The 24,090-nt window shown below is 55.8% G+C and overlaps 1 protein-coding gene across 4 annotated transcripts in view; it reads left to right on the top strand.

The window, feature by feature from the left end:
* Positions 1–24,090, top strand: part of FOXP4 (forkhead box P4) — a 58,257-nt gene that overhangs the window by 21,158 nt on the left and 13,009 nt on the right. For 2 of the 4 annotated variants that reach the window (XM_063177945.1, XM_063177947.1), the window contains exons 3-8: positions 6,672–6,761; positions 13,895–14,017; positions 15,838–15,924; positions 22,097–22,247; positions 23,175–23,379; positions 23,626–23,730. In XM_063177945.1, the coding sequence (XP_063034015.1) occupies positions 6,672–6,761; positions 13,895–14,017; positions 15,838–15,924; positions 22,097–22,247; positions 23,175–23,379; positions 23,626–23,730 (761 nt within the window). The remainder of the gene's footprint in view (positions 1–6,671; positions 6,762–13,894; positions 14,018–15,837; positions 15,925–22,096; positions 22,248–23,174; positions 23,380–23,625; positions 23,731–24,090) is intronic. The other 2 variants (XM_063177946.1, XM_063177948.1) reach the window with 1 other exon arrangement.

Raw genomic sequence — 24,090 nt, 5'->3', positions numbered from 1 at the left:
TCCCCTTCCTCCCTCCTCCTCCTCCTCTCCCTCCTCTCCCGAGCCCGGGGTGGGGGGGGTTAAATCCCTGCATTTCAATGCTCGGATGGGGCTGAAAAGCCTCAATAGCTCCCGGCAGCTTTGTGCAGGGGCTGGCGGAGGGGAGAGGTCGCCCGGGGGCACCGGGGGCAGCCCCCGGCCCGGGACCCCTCCCCTGTCCCCGCTGTTGCTGTGGGAACGGGGAGGGACCTCCCAAAGGGATCCGCCAGCTTTCCTTCCTTTCCCGTTTTCCTTCCCTTCCCTTTTTCCTGGGAAAGGAGAAGGAAAAAGGGAGAAGGAAAAAGGGAGAAGGAAAAAGGGAAGGGAAAGGAAAGGAAAAAGGAAAGGAAAGGAAAAAGGAAAGGAAAGGAAAAAGGAAAGGAAAAAGGAAAGGAAAGGAAAAAGGAAAGGAGAAAGGAAAGGAAAAAGGAAAGGAAAGGAAAAAGGAAAGGAAAGGAAAGAGGAAAGGAAAAAGGAAAGGAAAGGAAAGAGGAAAGGAAAAAGGAAAGGAAAGAGGAAAGGAAAGGAAAGGAAAGAGGAAAGGAAAGAGGAAAGGAAAGAGGAAAGGAAAAAGGAAAGGAAAGAGGAAAGGAAAAAGGAAAGGAAAGGAAAAAGGAAAGGAAAAAGGAAAGGAAAGGAAAGAGGAAAGGAAAGGAAAAAGGAAAGGAAAGGGGAAAGGAAAAAGGAAAGGGGAAAGGAAAAGGGAAAGGAAAGGGGAAAGGAAAAGGGAAAGGAAAAAGGAAAGGAGAAAGGAAAGGAGAAAGGAAAAAGGAAAGGAAAGGGGAAAGGAAAGGGGGCATGGGGTGATGGGGGTGGCACATCCCTGTGGTGGAGGATCCTCTGGAATTTTAGGAGTGGGAATAAACCACTGCTCAGCCACAATTTGGGGTTTTCCTGGGTGTGTTTTTTTTTTTGCTGAATTGCTGCAAAGAATTCCAGCTTTTGGAATTCTTTGAATCCATGGGGCGCAGAGAGATGGGGTCGCCGCAGGTTTGGAGTGCAGGGAATGGAGGGAAAGGATGGAAGAAGATCCCTGCAGACACAGCAGATTTCCGCATGGAGAACCCAAATCCGTGCAAACCTCGTGGAGCAGGGATGTCCTGGGACAAGCAAGGGGACAATCCCTGAGTCTGGCACCCCACAGGAGCTCCTTGCAGCTCTAAATCCATGGAAAAGGAGCCAGCTGGAAAATCCAGCTGCTCTGGTGTTGTTTTATGGCGCAAAAAATACCCAAAAAATTGCAGCTTGCTGCAGACAGACGTCAAAGAAACGGGGAGGAATAAACAAAAATAAGACTTGTTTTGGAGAAGGAGCAAACGGGACTTTTTTGGGAGTTGGGGAAGGGTGTGGAGGGGGAGGAGAGGCACTTTGCTGCCCTGGGAGAGATACCATTCCATAAAACATGTGATCACATCTCAAATATATTGTGTAATCCTCTATTATTAGGGTATTTAAGATAAAAACGAGGCCGGAGCACTTAAGTGAAACTCATCTCTCTCTTCACTTCCCTGGTTCATATTTAATATTTCACTGAGGACAAATGCAGGAGCAGTTTTTCCTTTTCCCCCCCACCTTTTTTTCCCTCCTTTTTTCCTCCTTTTCCCCTATTTTTCCCATTTTTTCCCCTTTTTCTCCCCTTTTCCCCCTCCTTTTTCTCCAGTTTTTCTGCCTTTTTCCCCTTTCCCCCCTTTTCCCTCATTTTCCTCCCTTTTTTCCCCTTTTTTTGCACGGAATGGGATTGTCAGGAGGCTGTTCCTTGTCCTGTTAATTACTGGGGCTGGGTTTAGCCCCTTTCCTGTGAGGACTGAGGAGTCAGGAGCAGAGGAATAAAATCCAGGAGCATTGGAACAGGACAGAACAGCTGGGGCTGGGCCACAGACACAGAGCTGGGTGTAAAAAGGGAATTTTTTTTTTTTTTTTCATTTTCCTGTGAGGAATTATGTCATTTTTTGTTCATTTGGATCTCTTTGGAGCCATTTGGTTCTGGTTAAGCGAGGCCAGGGCTGGGCTGGTGGAAGTGCTCCTCAATATGGCATCATTTACTGTTAATATCCAGCTAAAAATATCCCTGTGTGTTGTTTTAATGGCTCTAATTCTGGAATGTGACGATGTCATTTTTATGAGGTTAGTGTAAAAAATCTTCCCTTTTTTTTTTTTCTTTCTTTTTTTACCATTTTTTTTCATCCCTTCCCAACCTTTCTCCACCCTCCAAAAGGATCAGAGGGAAAAGGGAAGATAAAAATCCCCTTCCTCCTTCATTCCATGCAAAGTTCTTGCTTTAATGGAAATTTTCAGGTGTTTTTATTCTTTTTGGAAGGTAAAACACCATATAAAGCTGTGATCCAGGTGGAAAATCCCTCAGATGATTTTGGGCAGCTCTTCCCAGCTGGAATTAAAAACTCCATCCTCATGAAGTGAAATATCTGGTAATTGAGGCACTTCCAAATCCCCCAAGCAAGATTCTCCTTTGTCCTGGGATTATTTTGTGTCGATTTTTTGGGGGGAGGCTGTGGCTCCTCCTTTTCTAATGACCATGGATGTCTCCATGCTGTCCAAACTTTTTTTTTGAGCTCTTGACCCATTTATTGCCAATTAGGCCTCAGAGAGGCTCTGCTGGGGCAGGTTTTGAGGAGGAAGAGGCAAGGATGAAGATTAATCCCACATTAATCCAAGGTGTGGTGTGAGGCAGCTCTCCCTGGGCTATTCCAGGGCTGGAGCCAGGTTTGGCTTTCCTGGGTTTTTTTGTTTCGTTTTTGTTTTTTTTTTTGTTTTGTTTTGTTTTTTTTTGTTTTTGTTTTTGTTTTTTTTTTTTTTTGTTTTGTTTTGGTGGTTTTTTGTTTGTTTATTTGGGGGGTTGTTTGTTTTTGTTTGTTTGTTTTTTGTTTTGTTTTCTGGTATTTCCCCATGGCACAAAGGGGAGTTTGTGTTGTTTACCATGGAAAAGGCAAAAATCAGCCAAAATCTGCCCTTGCTGGGGGTCTGGAGAAACATCCAGCACATCCAGGGGTGGAGAGGGAAAAATCAGGATAATCCTCAGGTAGGCTGGGTGGGAGTTGGAAAATGAGGCTGCTCCCCTGCTGGAGGATGTCTGGATTTTGGGATGGTTCAGAGAATTTGGGGATTTGGGGTCTGAGGGGAGGGATGAGCATCCCTGGTGGGATCCTGGGAGCAGGAAAATCTCCAGTGCTGTGGGAGCAGGTCCTGGCAGGGTGGGATTGGTCCCAGCATGGCTGGGATGGAAATTTTGGCTGTTCATGGACCCCTTCCCCATGCCAGCACACACCCTCCAGCATCTCCCACCTCTCCCCGCAATCCCAGGTGTGTTCCACACCCCAAGGAAGTTCTGGGCCTCCCCCAGCAATGTCCAGGTGCCCATCCTCTTCCTCATCCTGGAGTGTGCTGCGTTTGGGGAGGGCAGGGCCAAACCAGCCCTATCTGTGTCTGAGACAAACTTTTTCTGGGATCATCTGCAAAATTTTTTCTGGGATCATTTGCAGATTTTTTTCTAGGATCATCTGCAAACTTTTTCTGGGATCATCTGCAAACTTTTTCTAGAAGCATTTGCAAATTTTTTCTGGGATCATTTGGTGATCAGAGGGAGTTTGACACAAGGAATTCATTCCCAATTCTTGCTGATGTGCTGATGGATAACGCCGGGATAACACCCTGGATATGTGTTGATTTTTATTTATAAATCGTTTTCCCTCTGGTTCACAGAGGTAAAATCCCATCTACTCCCACAGGGAAAGTCTTCCTTCTGCTTCCCACCTCCTCAGCCCCAAGGAGAGGCTCTGACTGATGGAAATCTTCATCCCCCCACCATGGGCTGCTCCTCCTGCCTTGTTTGGGCAACAAATGCAGCTGACAGGTGGCTCTGCCTCCTGAAACTCCATCCTGGGTGCTCCACATGCTCTGTCCAGGTTTCCATCCCTGTCTGAGGGACCTGCAGCAGGTTTTATCCCTGTCTGAGGGACCTTGCAGCAGGTTTCATGTTCCATCCCAGTCTGAGGGACCTTGCAGCAGGTTCCATCCCTGTTTAAAGGACCTGCAGCAGGTTCCATCCCTGTTTAAAGGACCTGCAGCAGGTTCCATCTCTGTTTGAGGGATATTGCAGCAGGTTCCATCCCTGTCTGCAGCTGAGCCCAGCTCAGGATGGAGAGGGGACAGAGGCAATGGAGGGAGGGGGCAGCTCCGGGCCCTTGCCAGAGAGGCCCCTGTGTGCAATTGTGAGGCCATGTCGGGTTTTTTTTCCCTGTAAATCTTTGTAATTTCGTGCTTCAGAGCACACCAAAGTGAGGGAGCCAGCGGGGAGTGAATTAAATTCCCCCCTGAGAGGCGGCGCGGTGGGGCCGAGCCGCCACCCCGGGCCAGCCAGGCCTTGGGAAGAGAAATTTGAACTTTGGGAAGAGAAATTTCAGGAGAAATCCTGTGCAGCACTTTTTGTGTGCTGGAGAAGTTTTGTGCAGCACTTTTTGTATGCTGGAGTTCTGCTCCTGAGGCTTTTCTCCCTTTATTTTTCATCCTTGCTGCGCTGATTTTTGCTAGGCTGGGGCAGGGCCCTGCCCTCACTGGGTGTCCTCTGTGAGGTGGTGCTTGCAAAAATGGCAGGAATTGCACATGGAGAATCCAAATTCATGGAAAACTCTGCTAAAAGACACTTGGAAAAGCAACTAAAGCTCAGGGATTTGCTGTGGGGATGTGAGATGCTCCAGCACCCATCCTGGTGGGAGCCTCGGGCCCAAGCTGCCATCAAGTGGATTCCTCCACCTTGGCTTTTAACTGGAATTACTGTTTTCATTTCTAAAAGTAATTAAAATATCAGACCTTGAGCTGTCATAACTGTCACAGGGTTTTTGTGCTCGCATTACCGATGCACATCTATCCCTGGTAATAACAGGGAAAATAAAATGCCCTGGAGAAAAAAGAAAACATTGGGGCTGAGGCAACTTCGGGATCAGGACCATGGGATTTTTCCATCAGTGATTCCCAGCGGTGAATTGTGGTGTTTGTCCTCCAGGATCTGAGTTTTGAGTTGTTTGGATAAAGGAAGTTTGGGAGTTATTGCTCAGTGGCCATGGGTCAGCTCTGGGTGCACAATCCTGGGGCACAACTCTGGTAAATTCACCACAGGAATAGGAAGTTAGGATCCATTTACTTATAAAATCCCTCAGGTTTTGATTTTCTTGGGGCTCTCTGGTTCGTGGGACAGTGACAAACACAGCCAAGGGTGCCCAGTGTTGTGTCTGGGGTGTTTGGTTTGAGCCTCCTGCTATGAAATTACAATTTTTTTATAAAGTAAGGCTGGGTGTGTTAAACCCTCTGCTCTCAGCCTCCAACTGGAAATTCCCTCTCATTTTCCACGTGCCCTTGTAGTGCCTGTCCAGCTGCACAGAGTGGGTCAGGTGGATTTTCCACCCAAAGATGTGGCACAGCTGGGGCATCCTGTGCTCATCCCAAGAGTTCCCTTGTGCACAGGAGCACAGGGAGGACCTGAAATGGGACCTAAAATGCAGGGAATTACTTTTCATGGGTGCTCCATTTGAGGAGGGGCTCTGGGTTAGGGTTTTGTGGGTGCTCCTTGGTTTGGATCAACAGGTGAGGTGTGTGCTGAGCTGTGAGTGGATTTGGGGAGGGAAGGAGGGTGGAGATTTTTCAAAAACGTGCCCAAAAAAAACCCAGAAGGAAGGAAAAGAATCCTTGTAAAGCAGAAATAAGGAGCAAACAGGTCTGGGAGCACTGGGTTGTTTTCCTCAGAGCTTTACTCCTTTTCCTGGCTCCCAAGCTCTTTTTCTCAGCTCACGCTTGCTCCTCTCCTCATCTCTTCACAGGATTTTCCTTAATTTCCCATTTTCTCCAGCTGCCTGTAGTGCTGGGCATGGCTCTCTTGTACCTGTGTTTTTCACAAGTGCATTTTATCAATTTCTGTTGTTTTCTCCCTATTTTTGTGGGATTCCCGGGGGGGATTTTTTTTGTGGGATTCCCTGTAAAAACTTGAAGAACTCTTCACTTTTTCTAGGCAAACCCCCCTAAAAACAATCAGGTTTCATGGTGGTCACTTGTGTGGGTTGCTGAGCACCTCTTGGATCACCATCAAATGCACTCAGACAAATTCCTGGATTGATTCAGGCTGGAATCCCACACTTGGCTTCCCCTAAACCTGGCTGGAACTTTCTGCCACAATCCAGTTAATAAAATGAAATACCCACGGTGGCTTTGGGCACAAGGGGACAGCTGTGGTGCTGGTGGCTGTGAAATAAATCAACCAGGGGACAGATCTCTGAGTGGCTGTGCCAGAGCTGGGGTTTGAGAATGACCCTTGTGAGGTGGGAATGCTGGAGCTGGTGGGGATTTTTGGCAGAGGACAGGATTGTTTGTCCCCATGGGAACTGGGAAGGTGCTGGTCTCTAATGGGATGTACTGGTGGGGATTTTTGGGAGAGGACAGGATTGTTTGTCCCCATGGGAACTGGGAAGGTGCTGGTCTCTAATGGGATGTACTGGTGTGGCAGGAGGGAGCACTGGGGAGTGCTGCCCTCTCTGTGTATCAAACCCATCCCGTGAGGGAAATCCATGGAGAAGGAGCCAGAGCTGGAGGAGGAGGAGGAGGAGGAGGAGGGAGCCTTGCTCATGCCCACCCCTGTGTCTCTCTTGCAGGCTCTGCAGGTGGCTCGGCAGTTCCTGCTGCAGCAGGCCACGGGGCTCAGCTCCCCCAGCAGCAACGAGGGCAAGCAGCCAGCGGTGCAGGTGAGCCCCAATGTCCCCTGTCACCCCCTCCTGGGGACAGCACAAACCCCTGTCACCTCACGGCTGGAGCACTCCAGGAGTTAAATCCTCTGGGAACCTCCAGAAGTTTCTTGGGAGGTTTATCTGTGTGTGGGGATGGTTGGGGAGGGGATGTCACTGTGTGTCACCACTTCTTGGGACAGTGTTTTGGAGACAGAGTTTCCCAGGGTTGGAGCATCCCAGGATTGATGCTGGGGGCTGGAAAAGGGAACAGTCCTTTGGGCTGGAGCCAGGGCAGGTCCTCCAGGATGGGACAGAGGCCCAGCTGGGATGGGGATTTGTGGCACTGGCAGGAAAATGGGCTTTGGGTTGGCACATCCTGCTCCTGTAGGGATGGGGCACCTCCCTTTGCTCCCCTTCTCTGCCAGAGGAAAAGGGCAGAAAATGGGCAGGAGAGGGGTGAAATCTGGAGAGAGGGAGAGGCAGGGAGAAGCAAAGCCCAAGCGATGGGAAGTGACAATTTAAATAGCTGTGCGGAGGGGCTCTCCCTTCAGGCTAATTAAATTTATCGGAGAACAGCAGGTTACCTTATTAGAGCCACGTGGGTTTAATTAACAAAGGAAAGTAATTAGCACAAGCGCTCTCGGAGCTGGAGGTCCTGCCTGTGCCAGGCTGAGCCGGGTGGCAGCAGGAGCCAGGCTGGGATGGGCAATCCCTGGATCCTCTGTGCCAGGGCATGGCTGAGCCATCCAGCAGCAAATCCCAGAGCTGCCAAGGGGTCAGGAGAGCCCAGAACCCCCCGGGCTGGGAAACAGCAGCTGGGTGGGAGCAGTGGGAATTAGTCAGGGCTCCTACGGCACAAACAGGCGGCTTTTTCCAGCGGTGCCGGCAGGAAGGAAATGCAGTCACTGCATGGAAAATGTCTGCAGAGGACAAAGGCGGCGAGGGTGAAGTCAGATTCCGGTAACCGGCGCCTCGCTCCCCTCCGTGGGTGTGTGTCCCTGCACTCCTCCTCCTCCTCCTCCTCCTGCTGCTCCTTATCCCTCCGTGCTCTCCCCGGCTGGACGCAGCCGAACATCCCGCGCTGCTCCCCAGCCTCCCCTCCCTGCTGCCCATCTGGCCAGCGGCTTTCGCCGGAGCGAACTGGATCTCCTTCTTCTCCCTCCCTCCCTCCCTCCCCTCCTCCCTTTTTTCTCTCTCTCTCTCTCTCTCTCCGTGTTGCAAAAAGGACTTGTGAAAGTTGTAGACGTGAGTCAGAAATAGCTCATAACTCAGCAGCGCCCGGCAGTGCCTCCCCCCGCGGCCCCGCCGGCAGCTGGAGCGGGATCTGACCGAGGGGAGATAGGGGATTAAGCAGACTCCTTTGAAAGGAAGTTTATCTAAGGCACCGTGGTGTGGATGAGACTGGCCAGGACGGCTGCAAGAGGAGGAGGAGGAGGAAGGCTGGGTCCCAGCGCAGCCCTCCTTGGCTTGGAGGCAGCAGGAAGCGAAGCAGGGTGGGGATGTTTGAGAATTGGGGTGTCCTTGGGGTTGCTGCCTGTGGATGTGCGGCCCCACAACTTTGGGAAGGGATTTCCACATGCGTGGGGAATTTTGTCTCCTTTCAGCTCTGTGCCAGATGGTTCCTGGCCCCCAGTCCTGGAGGAATGAGCAGGAGGGTCCCAGTGCTGGCAGGGAGACCCCCGTGCTTGCCCACACTATGCACTCTCCTTGTCACCCCACTGATGGGGATGGGACAGTTTTGGGGCACCAAGCCAGCAGGATTAATGACATTCCCAACAGCCTGAGCTTAAAAACAAGCAGGGAGCTGCTGGACTCAGCAGCATCTTGGATTGGGGTTTGTTTTGGAGTAGGGACCCTCTTCCCACATGCCATGAGGTGTGTGTGGACAGTCTCATGTTGTCACTCCACTTACAGCTGCAGGAAAGGGGAAAAAAAACCCAAAACCCCATCTCTGGGTGTTCTAAAACATTTAGAAATAAGTTTATTTCTTTACAACTTTAAAACTCTTGAAAACTTGGTGGGCACTGACAAAATGTTGCTTTTGGGGGCTTTTGGTGTTGCAGGGCATTGTCATCCTGGGATGGTGGGAGCAGCAGATCCCCCTGGGATCCAGGAAAACCCAGAAGGTGCTGGAAAAGCAGCACCCCAGCGCTGGCTTGGAGGCACCTGGGAATGATGGGGTGCCCTCTTTGGGTGCTCTCAGAGCTGCCTCTGCTGGGATCAAGTGGCTGGGAAGGGAGAGGGGCTGGAGGGCACCCGGGGAAGGGAGGAAAGAGGAGTTTGGAGCAAACTGCGGGAAATTGCTTTTCTTTTGTCTGCTGCAGCGGGGAGGGCAGCAGAGCGGAAAAGTGTATTTTGTTGATTTGAAACTTGAGTGAAATGGGTAATGAAGACAGATCAATACCAGCCCTTCTGCGTTCCCTCTCCGGGAAAAAAAAAAAAATCCAGCAGCAGCAGCAGCCTGTCCGTCTGTCTTGGCTCGCACCGAGGTTTTTCCATTTGAGCTTGGAGCATCCCTGTCTGTCCCTGCTCCATCCCAAAGCCCCCAGCTCTGCCAGCCCGGTGCCACTGCCACCATCCCACTCTGGGATTGGTGTTTTGGGTTCACAGAAGAGCAAAGTCACTTTAATCCCTGCAGAATCTCGGTGACAGAGCTGTGCCAGCCCCCCGTGCTCATGGAGGGGATATGGGGATCCTGCCCAGCTGGTGCTGGGGGACAGGGCTGGCTGAGGAGGGGGCTCAGTGCTGTCACCTCAGGGCTGCCACTGTCCCCAAGCAGGGACTGGAGCCCAGCCAGGTGTGACTGGGGCCTCCCCAGCAGGAAGGCTGCGCTAACGAGGATGTGCTAATGAGGATGCTCTAACGAGGATACACATTGGGCTGAACATGCCGGGCATTGATTCCTCCTTTTCTTCACAGGAAGCTGAACATCAGGGCCTGGTGTCCTCCACGCTGGTGTCCCCCCACCTGCTCACCCTGCTGCCACCCCACCCAGGGCACTCACTTGGTTCAGAGTGTTCCTAAAATTGCTCCTAAAACCACCCACGGCCTCAAAACCCAGCCTGGCACGTGGGGCTGAGCTTTATTTCTCCTCTGACCCTGGGCAGATTTCAGTGCATTGTCTCATGCCAGCCTGGTGAGGTCTAGAGGTGGCACAGCAGCGTTTGGGTGGCCCTGTGCCACCCCTCAGGGTTTATAAGCCATGGCTGGGGTCACCTCGGTGTCAGTGGCATCACTGCCTGGCACTGGGAGCACTCCCAGACTGTCTGAGCCAGCTGGATCTTGGAGCTCACCCAGGGATGCTGAGTGCAGGAAGGGAGGGCAGGATGTGCCAGGAAGGTTGGTTGGGGTTGCTCTGGTCCTGTGAGAATTGGGTGCTCTGGGGTGGGATTTGCTCATCCCCTGCCCTTACAACAGCACGACTTGAAGCTGCTTTTGGTGGTTGTTCCCTCCCTTCTGTTCCCAGTCTCCTCAATTTGTTTCTGTTTGGTTTGGATTTGAAAAGAGTGGTTAAAATTAGAAAAAACAGCACAAACATGTTCCCTGCTGTTTGTAACTGGGAGTTAAACCCCAGGATTGGATCAGAGCAGGGATGTGCATCCCTGAGCTCTGTGGAAAACCAGGAGAGAGAGAGAGAGAGAGAGGGGTGCTCATCCCCGTGATCCCAGAGCCAGCAGGGATGGGGGGACGAGGTCTGGGCTGTGTGGTTGAGGCGTGGAGCAGGAGCTGCCCCTTCCCGTAGTGGCAGTGACGTGTGGCCCTTGGGGACACGGTGGCTCCTGCAGTGACCTCCCAGCCCGGGTGACAGCAGAGCAGGGATGTTTGGATGCTGATGGAGGATGTCCCCAGGCCGTGCCAAGCCAGCTGTCCCCAGGGTCAGGAGGGCACTGTCCCTCTGATGACAGCACCGTGGCACTGCAAGCCAAGGCTGCCGGGCTGTGGCTTCCCCCGCTCTGCCTTGTGCCTGCGAGTTCAACCCGCTTCCCGTAAAAACAACCCAAAAAAATCCAGGAAAAATTTCTCAACAGCCTCGCTCCCCATCCTGCCTCGTTCCACACGGCCAAGTCCTGCTTCCCTCAGCTGGCTTTGGCTCAGGGAGGGAATATTCCCTGGAATACCTGCCTGCTTTTCCACCCACTGCCTCTGGCACGGGGATTCCAGCCGGGCCCGCCTGGAAAAGCAGCCCCTGGAGATGCTGCTGGCCGGCCCGAGCAGCGCCGGCTGTTTCTGGGAGCAGCCAGAGCTGTTAGTAAGCACTTTCTGCGGGGTGGCAGCCGGCCAAGGCGTGAGTCAAACCCTTCCTGACTCGGTGTCTGGCAGATGCCAGCTCGTGACGCGTCGGGCTGGTCCCCAGCCACCGCTGCTGCTGCTGCCGGGACCTGCTTCCCCAGGGATGTGCTGGCTGCAGGGACATTTCCTGGCTGCTCCCGTGCCTGGGGGTGGGGGCAGCTGGGTGGCACTCACCCCTCATCTGGGTGGCACTCACCCCTCACAGCCCCTGTGCTGCTCTGGTGTCCTGGGCTGGTGGCAGCTGGGTGGCACTCACCCCTCAGCTGGGTGGCACTCACTCCTCACAGCCCCTGTGCTGCTCTGCCTGGCACCCTTCAGCTCTCGTGTATTCCAGTTTTTGAGGCAGTTGCTGCCCAGATCCCACTGTTATATCCAGGGATGCCAGGCTGGCCTCATATCCTGCCGCAGGGAATCTTGTCACTGAGGGCCATGGGTGCAGGTGAGGGGGTGTCCCATCCCTGTGGGGCTTTTGGCCAGGTTGGGATGGACATCTCCATCCCCATTTCCATTCCCATCTCGTTTTGCCAGAGCAGCAGCTTTCCCTGTCCCCACCAGAGGCAGCTGGCAGTGTCCCCAGAGCTTGGGACAGAAACCCCCCAGCACTGGGGTTTGCTGGCCCACAATAGGGTCAAGGCAGTGCTGGAACATTCCCAGCACTGAGGCGTGGGATGAATGGGAGCAAAACCGCCTGGAAGTGGGAATTTCCTCTTTTAGTAAAAGTTGCTGCTTTCCCTGGAAACCTTAACGGGGAGAGGAACGTTTTCCACGCTGTGGGGAAATTCTTCACAGCAGCCAAGGAAGCAGCAGAGCTCAGATGCCCCTCTCAAGTTCACCCCATCCCCACCTCACCCCCACACGGATCCGCCACCATTTCTCCGTGTCAGCTCCGCATCCGAGCGGGGGGGAAGGAAAAAAAAAAAGCCATTTAATGCAGACAAAGGTTGTATGAAAATATAATTCTGCTTTTGTTAGCAGCCATCAAACTCTAAAAAGCGTCACTTTTGTTTTCTTGTAACATTGTGAAAACCTCATGTCGGATCGAGAGCTGGGGCCCTCTCGACTAATCGCCTCTCCTTTGTGTTTTTAGATTATAGGGGCAATTAGTGTTGTCAAAACCTCTGGCAATTCTCTTTGCTCTTGACAGGGTGTCAGTCCGCTGGGCGAGAAATGGAAGGTGTTATAACTCTCCGGTAATTAGGATGCCTCCGATTTGAAAATGCCAGCAAACGTGTTCGAGGGGCCGCGGGAGGGGGCGGGGAGCCCGCCCGGGCTTGGGGGGGATGTGGAGGAGCAATTAATTAGGGGCTCTCATTCCGAGCACGTCGCTGGCTGATGAATTGGCAGAGGGAAATTAGCGGCGCTCCTGGGCGCGCACCTCGCTCTCCTTGCCAGCTTCCCAGATGTTCACCCGGGGCTTGGCACAGCTGGCTGCGAGCACCTGGGTGCCCAAACAGCAGCTCTGCGCTGGGTGCTGGTGCTTGGGGTTCTCTGGTGGGTGCTGGAGTTGATGAATAGGCAAAGGGAAATTAGCAGTGCTACTGGGCGCACACTCCTTGCCAGCTTCCCTTCTGCCCAGATGTTCACTCAGGGCTTGGCACAGCTGGCTGCGAGCACCTGGGTGCCCAAACAGCAGCTCTGCGCTGGGTGCTGGTGCTCAGGGCTCTCTGGTGGGTGCTGGAGCCTTGCAGGGTGCTGAGTTCCAGCCCTTGGGTGGGAAGTCAGAGGAGTTTAATCGATAGCTCGGCTGGAGGGGGAAACGCTGGTGACGAACAGAGCTCGCCCCGTGCCCGACGCCTCCCTGCAGCAGAATGCCTGAGTAAATAGATAAGGCTTTGCAATCTCCCTTGAAGGTCACCTGGACACCCATCACAGATGGGAGGGACTGCACGGGGCCACACTGTGGTGCCATCCCTGCTGGAGTGGCTGCAAGGGCTCCAGGCTGGCATCACTGGGAGGGCTGGCAGGAACCAGGCTCTCCATGGGATTTTGCTGGGTTTCTCTGCTCTTTGAGGTCCTGAGATCCTGAGGAGCTGTTTAGTTTGGGTCAGAACTGGCTCCTTGGCGTGCAGCTGGATCCTGGCTCGTGCTCTGCCCCATCCCACATGCCAAGGAGCTGCTGCTTCTTCCTGGGATCCCCTGGAAGAGCTCGTGGCTGCTGGTGGCTCCTGACCAGCAATTCTTATTTGCTTTCCCAGGAATATGAGGCATCCAGGGGGGCCATTCAATTACAATGAAGCCCTAGCCCTGCCCAGAGCCTCGGGAAGGGCTTTGGGCTGGTGGGATTGGTGGGAGGCCAGGACAAGGCAGCTCCTGATGGCTCCATCCGGGCATTGCTCCACCTGGGCAGGGCCCAGCAGGGCTGGGATCCATCACTGACACCTTCCCAGCAGCTTTGCCCAGGGTGTGGAGCCGTGTTTTGATAACCAAAGGCAGGGGCTGGCAGGTTCCCTCGGCCCTCCCTCCTCTTGGCACAGGAATTACAGGAGTTACTGGTGTCAGATGGAGGTAAAGCTTTGATGTGCCTGGAGAACCCCGTAACCTCTTCCTCAGTGCTCTGCACTGCAGAGTTATTTGGGTGATCGGTATCTTCCCACTTCCCTGGCGTTTCCCTCCACCCTTCCCATGCTCCCAGCAGGGGAGGGAGCTGTGGTTTGATCCTCCAGCTAAATTGCAATTAAGAAAGAGCTCTCAGCTCGTTCAGAGCTCTCGTGGTTCAGGAAGCTTCATTTGGTGCCAGCCAGCACCATGGGACATGCAGAGGTGACAGAGACATGGGGGACATGGAGGATTCTCTGGGAGAGGCACTGCTGGTGTTCGGGGAGGTCGGGGTTGGGAGTGGTGACGTGTCCTTGCTGTCACAGGTCCCCGTGTCCGTGGCCATGATGTCCCCACAGATGATCACGCCGCAGCAGATGCAGCAGATCCTGTCCCCACCCCAGCTCCAGGCCCTCCTGCAGCAGCAGCAGGCAATAATGCTGCAACAGGTAACACTGAACCCAGCCAGGCAATTCCCACCGGCCTCTGGGAGTGCTGGGGTTGGTTGGAGGCACAAAAATGGGTCCTTTCCTCCTTCTGCTTTCCACACCTTTCCTTTGGGATTCCCAGCACGTCCAGGGATGGAAAGAGCTGCAGGTGCTGACGGTGCTGCCACCCTGAGCCAGGGTCTCAAAACCTGCAAAATCCCTGCTCGAAGCTGATTTGGGGCTGCCCAGCTCCGGGGAGAAGCTGGGGTCAGGGTGGATGCCCTTGATTCAGTGTGCCCCAAGCAGAGCCCCCGTGGCCACTGCTGGGCTTTGGGCAGGTGCCTGTGTCCAGCTCCAGAGCTGAGCTTTGTTTCTCATGGCCCTGCTCGGCCTTTCCAGAGATTTTAGTCAGATGGGGAGGGAAGAGAAAGGAGGAGAAGGAAAAAAAAAAAAAAAAAAAAAAAAACCAAAAAAAAGCAGATTTCCACTCTGAAACAAAATCTGTCTGCTTGGGTAAACAGCTCCCGGCAGCGGGAAGGAGGGAGAGAGGGAGAAACCCCACAAGCATCCTCCACACCCTTCCTCCTGCCTCCAGTACCTGTTTACTCCAAACAGCCCGATAAGGATTCAAGGTTGGCCCCGGGGAAAGAACAAAGGGTAAACACTACCCTGGGTGGGTCCTTCCACAAGCCTCTTTGGAGCCGGATAAAGAAACACGTTTGACTGCAAATTAAACAACCCAGGCCGGAATAGCTCACATTCTCCACCGGCAGCAAACCAAACATCACACCTCTCACCCCTGACCCAATGTTCCTGCTCCCAGCCCGGCCACTCTGCAGCTCCCTGGCTCGGGGGTAAACACCCAGCCCCTCCAAACCTGTTCCCAGACACAAACAGCCGCCGGCTGCTGCCAGCCCTGGGGCTGATAAAGGCATCCCGGCATCCCCAGGGACATTCCTGAGCCCCTGAAGGGGCTGGGGGGGGTCTCACTGACCTCCCCGTGCCTTCCTCCCCCTCCCTGCCCGCAGCAAATCCGTCACCCACGGTTTATTCAGGGGCCAGGCTGGGAGCTGGTGGCGATGCTGGCAGGTGCCAGCGCTGCCTGTGGGCACTGGGACCCTCTCTGGAGGCTCCCTGGGGATCCAGGGGGGGTTAAAGAGCTCTGCTTTGATTTGAGGGGCTGTTTTGGCTGCCCCCAGCTCTCACAGGCCAGGGGTGGTGGGTGCTCCTGGTCCTCCCCAGCTGGGACTCTCACAGCACTTGTCAGGGGGGTTTTGGGGTCCCATCACACCAAAACTGAGGTTTCCCCACCCTGAAGTGCTCTGTGATGTGCCAGAGCACCCCAGCCTGCTTTTCTGTCGAGGTTGGCATTAAAATAAACATGAGGGTGGGCATTGGGAGGGGGTTCAGGGGCCATGGGCATCCAGACCCCTTGGCAATGCGTGCCCAGAGTTCCTCTGCTGCTTTCCCTCCTGCCCTGCACTGGGTGACACAGGGAGCCCTGGTGACAGTGCCAGGAGCTGGAGTGGCTGTGGCAAAGTCTTGGCACTGGGGTGGTGAGGTGGGCACGGGGTGGTGAGGTGGCACAGGGTGGGTGGTGAGGTGGGCACGGGGTGGTGATGTGGGCACAGGGTGGTGAGGTGGCACAGGGTGGTGAGGTGGGCACGGGGTGGTGATGTGAGCACGGGGTGGTGAGGTGGGCACGGGGTGGTGAGGTGGCACAGGGTGGTGAGGTGGGCACAGGGTGGTGAGGTGGGCACAGGGTGGTGAGGTGGGCACGGGGTGGTGAGGTGGCACAGGGTGGTTCCCCTGCTGATGCCGTTGCTCTCTCCCCTCCCCAGCTGCAGGAATACTACAAGAAGCAGCAGGAGCAGCTTCACCTGCAGCTGCTGACCCAGCAGCAAGCCGGGAAGCAGCAACCCAAAGAGGTGAGCTCACCTGGAGGGCAGCAGCACACAGCAGGGTGTGGGACAGCCCCCAGGGAGCCCATGGCAGTGGGACACGGGACATGCTGCTCTGATGTCTGCCAGTCCAGTCACTGGCAGTTGTTGTTCTTCCTCTTTTTCCTCCTCCTCTTCCTCCTGTCTGTGATCTGGTGTGGGTGTGGGGAGTGTGGGGCAGCACTGGAGGGGCGCTGGACCCTCCCTGGTGACAGGGACAGGTGCCATCCCCCCAGCACAGAGCGAGGGCTCCCCAAATCCCCCCGTGGTGACATCAGAGAAGGCCCAGCCCAGCCCTGCCCTGCCCTGCCCTGCCCTGCCAGGCTCAGCTTGGGCAGCCCAGTCCTGGCACAGCGGTGCCCTGGTGAGTGGGCAGGGCTGGGCAGGTGGCAACAGAGCTGGGCTATGCCCACCAGGAAGGAAAAGGGTGGCTCTCCAAGCCCAGGGAATGTGGCAAACAGCAGGGATCCCAGGAAAGGGCTTTTCCAGCAGGAGACTCTGAGATGGGCAGGGCACTCAGCCCCCCAGAATCACACTGGCAGTGCCTGCTGGAGACTCATTTTGTGCCCCTGTGGTTGCAGCAATCTTACAGAACCCCCTTTACACAGCAGGTTGTGCCCCAAGGGCACAGTGATGCTCCCCAAGGGGTTGTGGCTCTGTTTTGGGGTCACACAGAGGCTGGGCCAGCTCTGCTCTCTTCCTTTCCCTTGGGTGCTTTTGCCCCTCTCTCTTGCCAAAATGCTTCACGTGGAGATTTTTGCTGTGGAGAATTCTGCAATTTCACATGGAGAATTCTGCAGTTTTGCAGAATTCACGTCTGGCGTTGCTGCCCCTCCCCTGAGTGTCCTTCCATGGGCTCCAAGTGACAAGGGACCTGTTCCTGAGCCACTCCCTCCACGTCCCTGCAACTCTGGGGCTCTTTGTGGCCATCGCTCCTCCCAAAATCCAGCACCCTGGTGCACACCCAGCGCTTGAAACTCAGTTTTTTGGCAAGGAGGGAAGATTCAAGGCCCAGGCTGTGTGTTGGGGTGGCACAACTGGCAAAGCCACGCTGGCATCAGGGGACCAGGGTGGCTGCAGTGGCTCAGGCTCTCACCGTGGGCTGTGGGTGAATTTCCAGGTCAGGGTTATCAGAACCATCTCCAGGAGCTGCTGGTGCTCGGGGAAATGGGGGAGGTGTAAATGTGAGCTTCCTCAAGGACTTTCCTGCTGGCCCTGGTGATGTTCTCTTGCAGCACCGAGCAGGGATATAATTAAGCTCTAACAAAGCGCTTGCTTAGCGGGCTCTGCTTTAAAAAGCTCGTGTTAACTTTTAATTAAATGGTACAGAGGAGATGGGAAATTTATCCAACAAGAAAGGGTGTAGCAGCGGGGGGAAGGGGTGTTGGATGCTGCTGGAGGGGTGTGTGTCCAGCTCTCCTGCTGGGAAAAGCACTGAGGGGATCTCAGCAAGGGGATGTCAGTGTTTCCCTTCCTCAAAATCCTTGCATAAGCTTTGGTTTCACCCCAAAAATTTGCGTGGGTGGTGTTCCTAAAGTTTGATGTTTGCCTGCTGGAAATGGTGATGCTGTGGCTTCCCTGACATTCAGGGAAGAGCTGGAGTGCCTGGGATGCCTCCACAGAGCCGCCCTTGGATCTTTTCCTGGAAACCCACGGCTGGATTTAATTCCGGTCCTGCTGCAGGATTTGTAAACCAAACACCTTCTGCTTCCCCTCTGCCTGATTCCAAGGGCTCCTCTCCGTTAGTCAGCAGCTCAGAGTGGGATCTGCAGGTGGGGAGGACACCAGGAAGGAGCTGGGAGCAGGGGCAGCATCGCCGGGGAGAGCAGGGAGTAGGGGCAGCATCTCTGGGAGGAACAGCTCTGATATCCCAGGGAGCAGGGGCAGAATTTCCAGGAGGAACAGCTCTGATATCCCAGGGAGCAGGGGCAGAATTTCCAGGAGGAACAGCTCTGATATCCCTGGGAGCAGGGGCAGCATGTCCAGGGGGAGCAGCTCTGATATCCCCAGGAGCAGGGGCAGAATCTCCAGGGAGAGCAGCTCTGTTCTCCCCAGGAGCAGAATTTCCAGGAGGAACAGCCGTGTTCTCCCCAGGATCAGGGGCAGAATTTCCAGGAGGAACAGCTCTGATGTCCCAGGGAGCAGGGACAGAATCTCTGAGGGGAGCAGCTCTGGTCTCACCACGATCGGGGGCAGAATCTTTGGGAGGGACAGCTCTATTCTCCCCTGGAGCAGGGGCAGCATCTTGGGAGGAGCAGCTCTGATATCCCCAGGAACAGGGGCAGAATTTCCAGGAGGAACAGCTCTGATGTTCTTGGGAACAGGGGCAGCATGTTCAGGGGGAGCAGCTCTGATATCCCACGGAGCAGAGGCAGAATCTCTAGGGGAGCAGCTCTGATATCCCAGGGAGCAGGGGCAGAATCTCTGAGGGGCGCAGCTCTGGTCTCACCACGATCAGGGCAGAATCTTTGGGAGGAACAGCTCTATTCTCCCCAGGAGCAGGGGTTGAATCTCTGAGGGGAGCAGCTCTGATATCCCCAGGAGCAGGGGTAGAATCTCCAAGAGGAGCAGCTCTGATATTCCCTGGGGAGTGCCCCAGAGAAGAAAAGGACAGACAAGAGGATGGAAACGGGTGGGAAGAGCCTGTCAGCAGCATCCTGTCCCTAAGGATGCTCCGTGTCCATGGGTGCTGTGCCACACTGGGGCCATGAGGAAGGGCCAGAGCAGCTGATCCATGAATCCATGCATCCCACCAGGATGGGGCTGAGCTCTGGCACATCCCAGCCCTTCCTACAGCATTTTCCTGTACTGGGGTGTGAGGGCCACCCCCCATGCTCCAGCAGCATCCTGGAGTGCGGGATAAACAAGGAGCTGTGCTCATGTCTCCCATCCTACTCCTCCCAGGATGCTTGGAGGAGCCACGGGCTGCAGAGACCCCCCAAAATCCCCTGGGAAGGTCCCAGTGTGTCCCCAGAGCTGCCGAGGGCAGGGGTTGTCCCTGTGCTGAGGCAGGCAGGGCGGGGAGGGGGAGCTGCTGCCTCCTAACCCCGGTGTCAGCTTAATGAAGTGCTGCTGTCAGTCCCGCGTGTCACGGCGCAAACTCCTCCTGATGTGCTCATAAATCAAAGTGACGGCGCCTCCTGCCCCGCTGGCTGCACCCGCTCAGCTGCGGCTAATGCACGGGGATGCTGCAGACCCCCACCCCACGCCGGGAATGGGCTGGGAATGGGCTGGAATGAGCTGGGAATGAGCTGGGAGAGCCAGGCCTTGGATTTGAATGGGCTGGGAATGAGCTGGGGGAGCCAAGCCTCAGGGATGCTGCAGACCCCCAGCCCTAAGAGGGAATGGACTGGAATGAGCGGGGAATGAGCTGGGAGAGCCAGGCCTCAGTGATGCTGCAGACCCCCAGCCCCACACCAGGAATGTGTTGGAAATGGGCTGGGAATGAGCTGGGGGAGCCAAGCCTCAGGGATGCTGCAGACCCCCAGCCCTAAGAGGGAATGGGCTGGGAATGAACTGGGAATGGGCTGGGAATGAGCTGGGGGAACCAAGCCTGGTGATGCTGCAGACCCCCAGCCCCACACCAGGAATGGGCTGGGAGAGCCAAGACTTGGATTTGAATGGACTGGGAATGGGCTGGGGATGAGCTGGGAATGGGCTGGGAATGAGATGGGGGAACCAAACCTCAGGGATGCTGCAGACCCCCAGCCCTAAGCTGGGAATGGGCTGGGGATGAGCTGGGAATGGGCTGGGAATGAGCTGGGGGAACCAAGCCTGGTGATGCTGCAGACCCCCAACCCCAAGCCAGGAATGTGTTGGGAATGGGCTGGGAAAGGGCTGGGAATGAGCTGGGGGAGCCAAGGCCAGGATTTGGCCCCAGCTCCTCTGGGAGTGTTTTTTCCAATGGGAAATGAGAGTTATGAGGATCAGCAGAGTGTGAGGTTTTGGCAGTGCTGGCGCTGTCACCCAGGCTCTCCCCAGCCTGGTTTCTCCAGGGAAGGCTTGGCTTGGAGTCCATGTGCTGGTGGATGGCTCTGCAACCCTTCACCCATCACTCAGGGCTTTGGGGGTCTGTGGTGTTCCCTGGGGGTGGCAGATTGGCTTCCCCTTGCATCAGCCCTTGCTTTGGCTTGGATTTGTGTTCCTGGGGCTGCTCCTCCTGTTCCTGGTCTGTGGAAGCTGGAGGGACGTGGATTTGAGGCACGTGAAGGTTCAACCTTCACATCACCAGGCTCAACAGCGTCCCTGCCAGAGCCAGGAGTGGCTCAGGGGGCTCAGGGGTCTGAATCCAGCCAGGCCAGGTCAGAGAAGCCTGGCTGGGCTGTGGGATGCAGGCAGCGTGCCCAGGGATCCTCCTGACCTCATCCCCTCGCAGCAGCTCAGCCTGGAAGTGACGTGGATGAGGCTGTGCTGGAGCAGAGCTCGGGCTTGCCCCGGGGCCCTCGGGGAGGGCGGTGGTGGAGCCGGGAAGAGGAGGAGAATCCTGTCCCGTCCCATCCCATCCCTTTCCATGCCAGCTGCTGTTCCGAAGCAAGACAAGCACAGTGTGTCCATCCCACACTGTGGCAGAGCTCCCCCTCGCCGGGAGGGGACACCCTGGGGGGACAGAGAAGCTGTTAAAGCTCTCAGGCTGCAGCCTGGCCCTGCCCTTCTCCCTCCATCCTGCTGATCCCATGGCCTGCAGCCCTCGTGGCTCAGCAGTCGGGGATTTCTCTTCGCTGAGCAGGAATTGCTTTGATTTGTGCCTTGATCTTTAAGCCTCAGAGGTGCAGGGCTGAGACAGAGCCAGGGAGGATCCAGGTGTGACTCTGGGGAGGCAATTCCACCGTGGCCAAGAGGTGGAGAGGACAGGGAGAGCCCACACATCTCCCTGAGGCTGAGAAACTGGAATTAAACTCAGCCTGTGCCCTAGACAGGACTGGTGGTGGTGCCTGGTGTTGCAGAGAGGGGTTTGGCTCAGCCTTGGATTCACAAATCCCAGGCTGAGCACCAACAACATCCACAGGGATCCACCTGCATGCAGTGAGACCCTGGGTGTGACCCCAAACTCACTCAGGGACTGGGATGGCCCCAAACTCACTCAGGGACTGGGATGGCCCCAAATTCAGGGACTGGGATGGCCCCAAACTCACTCAGGGATTGCCACAGAGAGTCTGGCTGCTGCTCCCTGCTGATGCAGCCTCAGGGATCACCAGTTCCCTGGAATTCCCAGTGCCTGGGGGGCCCGAATCCCCTGGTGCTCACAAAACAAGGCCAGTCCTGCCTGCAGAGCTCTCTGTGCTGCTCAGTCAGAGCACGAACATGGAAATGCTGCTTTGGGGGGTGCAGAGCGCAGCGAGGGGGGGACGTGCCCCAGCCTGGCTCCCCGCCGGCACCGTCTGCCCAAGCAGGGGGGTTTGGGGGGGTTCACGGGGTCACGGAGCCGCCTGCCCCACTAATGAGGCCGGGCAGCCCCGGGGCAGCTCCCCTCTCCCGGCCAGCTCGGATTAGCAGCTGCCTGTCCCCAGCCCTAATTGAATTCTCTCCCCTTCACTTAATTCTCATGGATTTCTCGGCGCCTCCCCAGGGACCCGTCCTGCCTAACTAGTTTAGGGCCAGCGCTGCTGGTCAGAGCCTGGCCAGCTCTGGGGGGTGACGGAGGGTCACCTCCTTAGGGGGTGGCTGTGGCTGGGGTGGGGACACCAGTACTGCCACTGGGCACCCCCTTCCCTGCACCAGTTCCATCCCCTCACCGAGAAAGGGCTCACAACAGTCATTTTTGACAAACAGGGCTAAATTTCTGCCTTACAGGAGGGTTCTGTGCCTGTTGCCTGCTGTGATCCCCCCTTTTTTTACACCAACCCCACAGCTGAGCCTCCCCCTTGGGGACCCCCCAGCCAAGCTTTGTGCGTTCCTCCGAGCAAACCCCCAGCTCCTCTCTCTCCCTTTCCTTCCAGCGCTTTATTTTTCCCTTCCCCTTTTCCCTTTCCTTCCCCTCCTCTTCCGATAGATCAAAGCCTCTGAGCCGAGCAGGCCCCGCAGCAGGATGGAGGCACGGCCGGGCTCGGCGTCCCCAGCGCTGCCACCCCTCGTTGCCAGCGCCCCTCGCCGCCACCTCCAACCCCCTCCTGCCCTGCCAGGCCGCCAATAAAGCTGGGATTTGTCCCTCCTTTTGTCTCAGCAGCCGTTGGGGAACAAGCAGCTGGCCTTCCAGCAGCAGCTCCTGCAGATGCAGCAGCTCCAGCAGCAGCACCTGTTAAACCTGCAGCGCCAGGGCCTGGTGAGCCTCCCGCCGGGGCAGGGCACGGTGCCCCTGCAGAGCCTGCCCCAAGGTAAGGATCACAGCCTGGGGGGGTCCCTGGCGTGGAGCTTGCCCAGATCTGCCTGAGGGGGGCTGGGGAGGGGCGCTGGTGTTGGGTTTTGTGGTGCCCCCAAAGTTTGGGGGGTGGTGGTGTCAGTAGCTGGAGATGTGCGGGGTTTGGGGTGTGGGTTCCAGAGGGGTGCAGGGTTGGGGCACCTCTTCTCTAGCAGAGGAATGTCAAGATTTGGGGTGCCTTTTCCTCTGGCAGGGAAGCGTCAGGATTTGGGACAGGATTTGGGTATCTCTTCCTCTGGCAGAAGGGTGCTGGGATTTGGGGTAGCTCTCTTGAGGAGTGTCAGGATTTGGGGCACCTCTTCCTCTAGCAGAGGAGTGTCAGGATTTGGGGTATCTCTTCCTCTGGCAGAAGGGTGCCAGGATTTGGGGTACCTCTTCCTCTGGCAGGGAAGTGACAGGATTTGGGACAGGATTTGGGTATCTCTTCCTCTGGCAGAAGGGTGCTGGGATTTGGGGTAGCTCTCTTGAGGAGTGTCAGGATTTGGGGCACCTCTTCCTCTGACAGAAGGGTGCCAGGATTTGGGGTACCTCTTCCTCTGGCAGGGAAGTGTCAGGATTTGGGGTACCCTGGCAAGGGGGTGCCAGGATTTGGGACACCTTTTCCTCTGGCAGAGGATTGTCAGGATTTGGGACACTTCTTCCTCTGGCAGAGGGGTGCCAGGATTTGGGAAATCAGGCTCTTCTCCCTTCTGAGAACAGCTCTGTGAGTGCTGCAGGTGCCTTGATCTGTGTTTCCCAATGGGGCCCTGCAGCCTCTGCTTGCTGTGCCCAGCTCCAGGTGATGCTCTCCCGGTGCTGGGTGAGATTTGGGGAGTCAGGGAGCAGGAAAGAAGCCCTGGGTGCTGTCTCATGTCCCTGCTGACACTGCTCTCCTGTGCCTCAGCTGTTTGTCCCTCAGACCTCCAGCAGCTCTGGAAGGAGGTCACGGCCACGCAGCCCGTGGAGGACAGCATTAAGCAGGAAGGTCTTGACCTCACCACCAACACCTCCAACTCTACCTCGTTTTCGGCCGCCAAGGTCTCGCCTCCCATTTCCCACCACCCTCTGCCCAATGGACAGAGCACCATGCACACGCCCAGAAGGGACAGGTAGAGCCGGGTCGGGCCCTGGCACTTTGTGGTTTTATTCCTGGGCAGGTGGAAGGGGCTGGGATCCATCACCCACAGGGCTGGGAGGGATGGGGCGTTCTGCCCACCCCATAAAAGAGGCCTGGCACTGTTTTGCTGCACCCACAGAGGACAGGGAGCTGTCACTGTGGGGTGTCCCATGGGTGCCCTGGGAATGCTGGAGCATCCCAGCTGCCCCACCTGAAGGCCCCTTTCCCTCTTGTGCAGCTCTTCCCACGAAGAGACCCCCGGCTCCCACCCGCTCTACGGCCACGGAGAGTGCAAGTGGCCTGGCTGCGAAACCCTCTGTGAGGACTTGGGGCAGTTTGTCAAGTAAGTGTCACCTCTTTGGGGCAGGTTTTTCTGTCCCAGCTGGGATAAAATGCACCTGGTGGAGGGGAAGATCTTGGGAATTGATCCAGGCGTCCCAAAGTGTGTGCCCTGAGCTGGGTGACCTCGTGGAGGAGGAGAAAACAGGAGAACAGGCATCCCAAAGAGGATGATTCTGTCCCTGCATTCCATCAGGGACAGAATTGATGGAGGGGAAGATCTTGGGAACTGATCCAGGCGTCCCAAAGTGTGTGCCCTGAGCTGGGTGACCTCATGGAGAAGGAGAAAACAGGAGAACAGGCATCCTAAAATGTGCTCTCTGAGCTAGGTGTCCTCATGGAGGAGGAGAAAACAGATCAGGCA

This window comes from Melospiza melodia, chromosome 28, assembly GCF_035770615.1.
Source record: "Melospiza melodia melodia isolate bMelMel2 chromosome 28, bMelMel2.pri, whole genome shotgun sequence".
Classification (NCBI taxonomy): domain Eukaryota; kingdom Metazoa; phylum Chordata; class Aves; order Passeriformes; family Passerellidae; genus Melospiza; species Melospiza melodia.
This window is presented reverse-complemented; position numbering and strand designations above follow the sequence as displayed.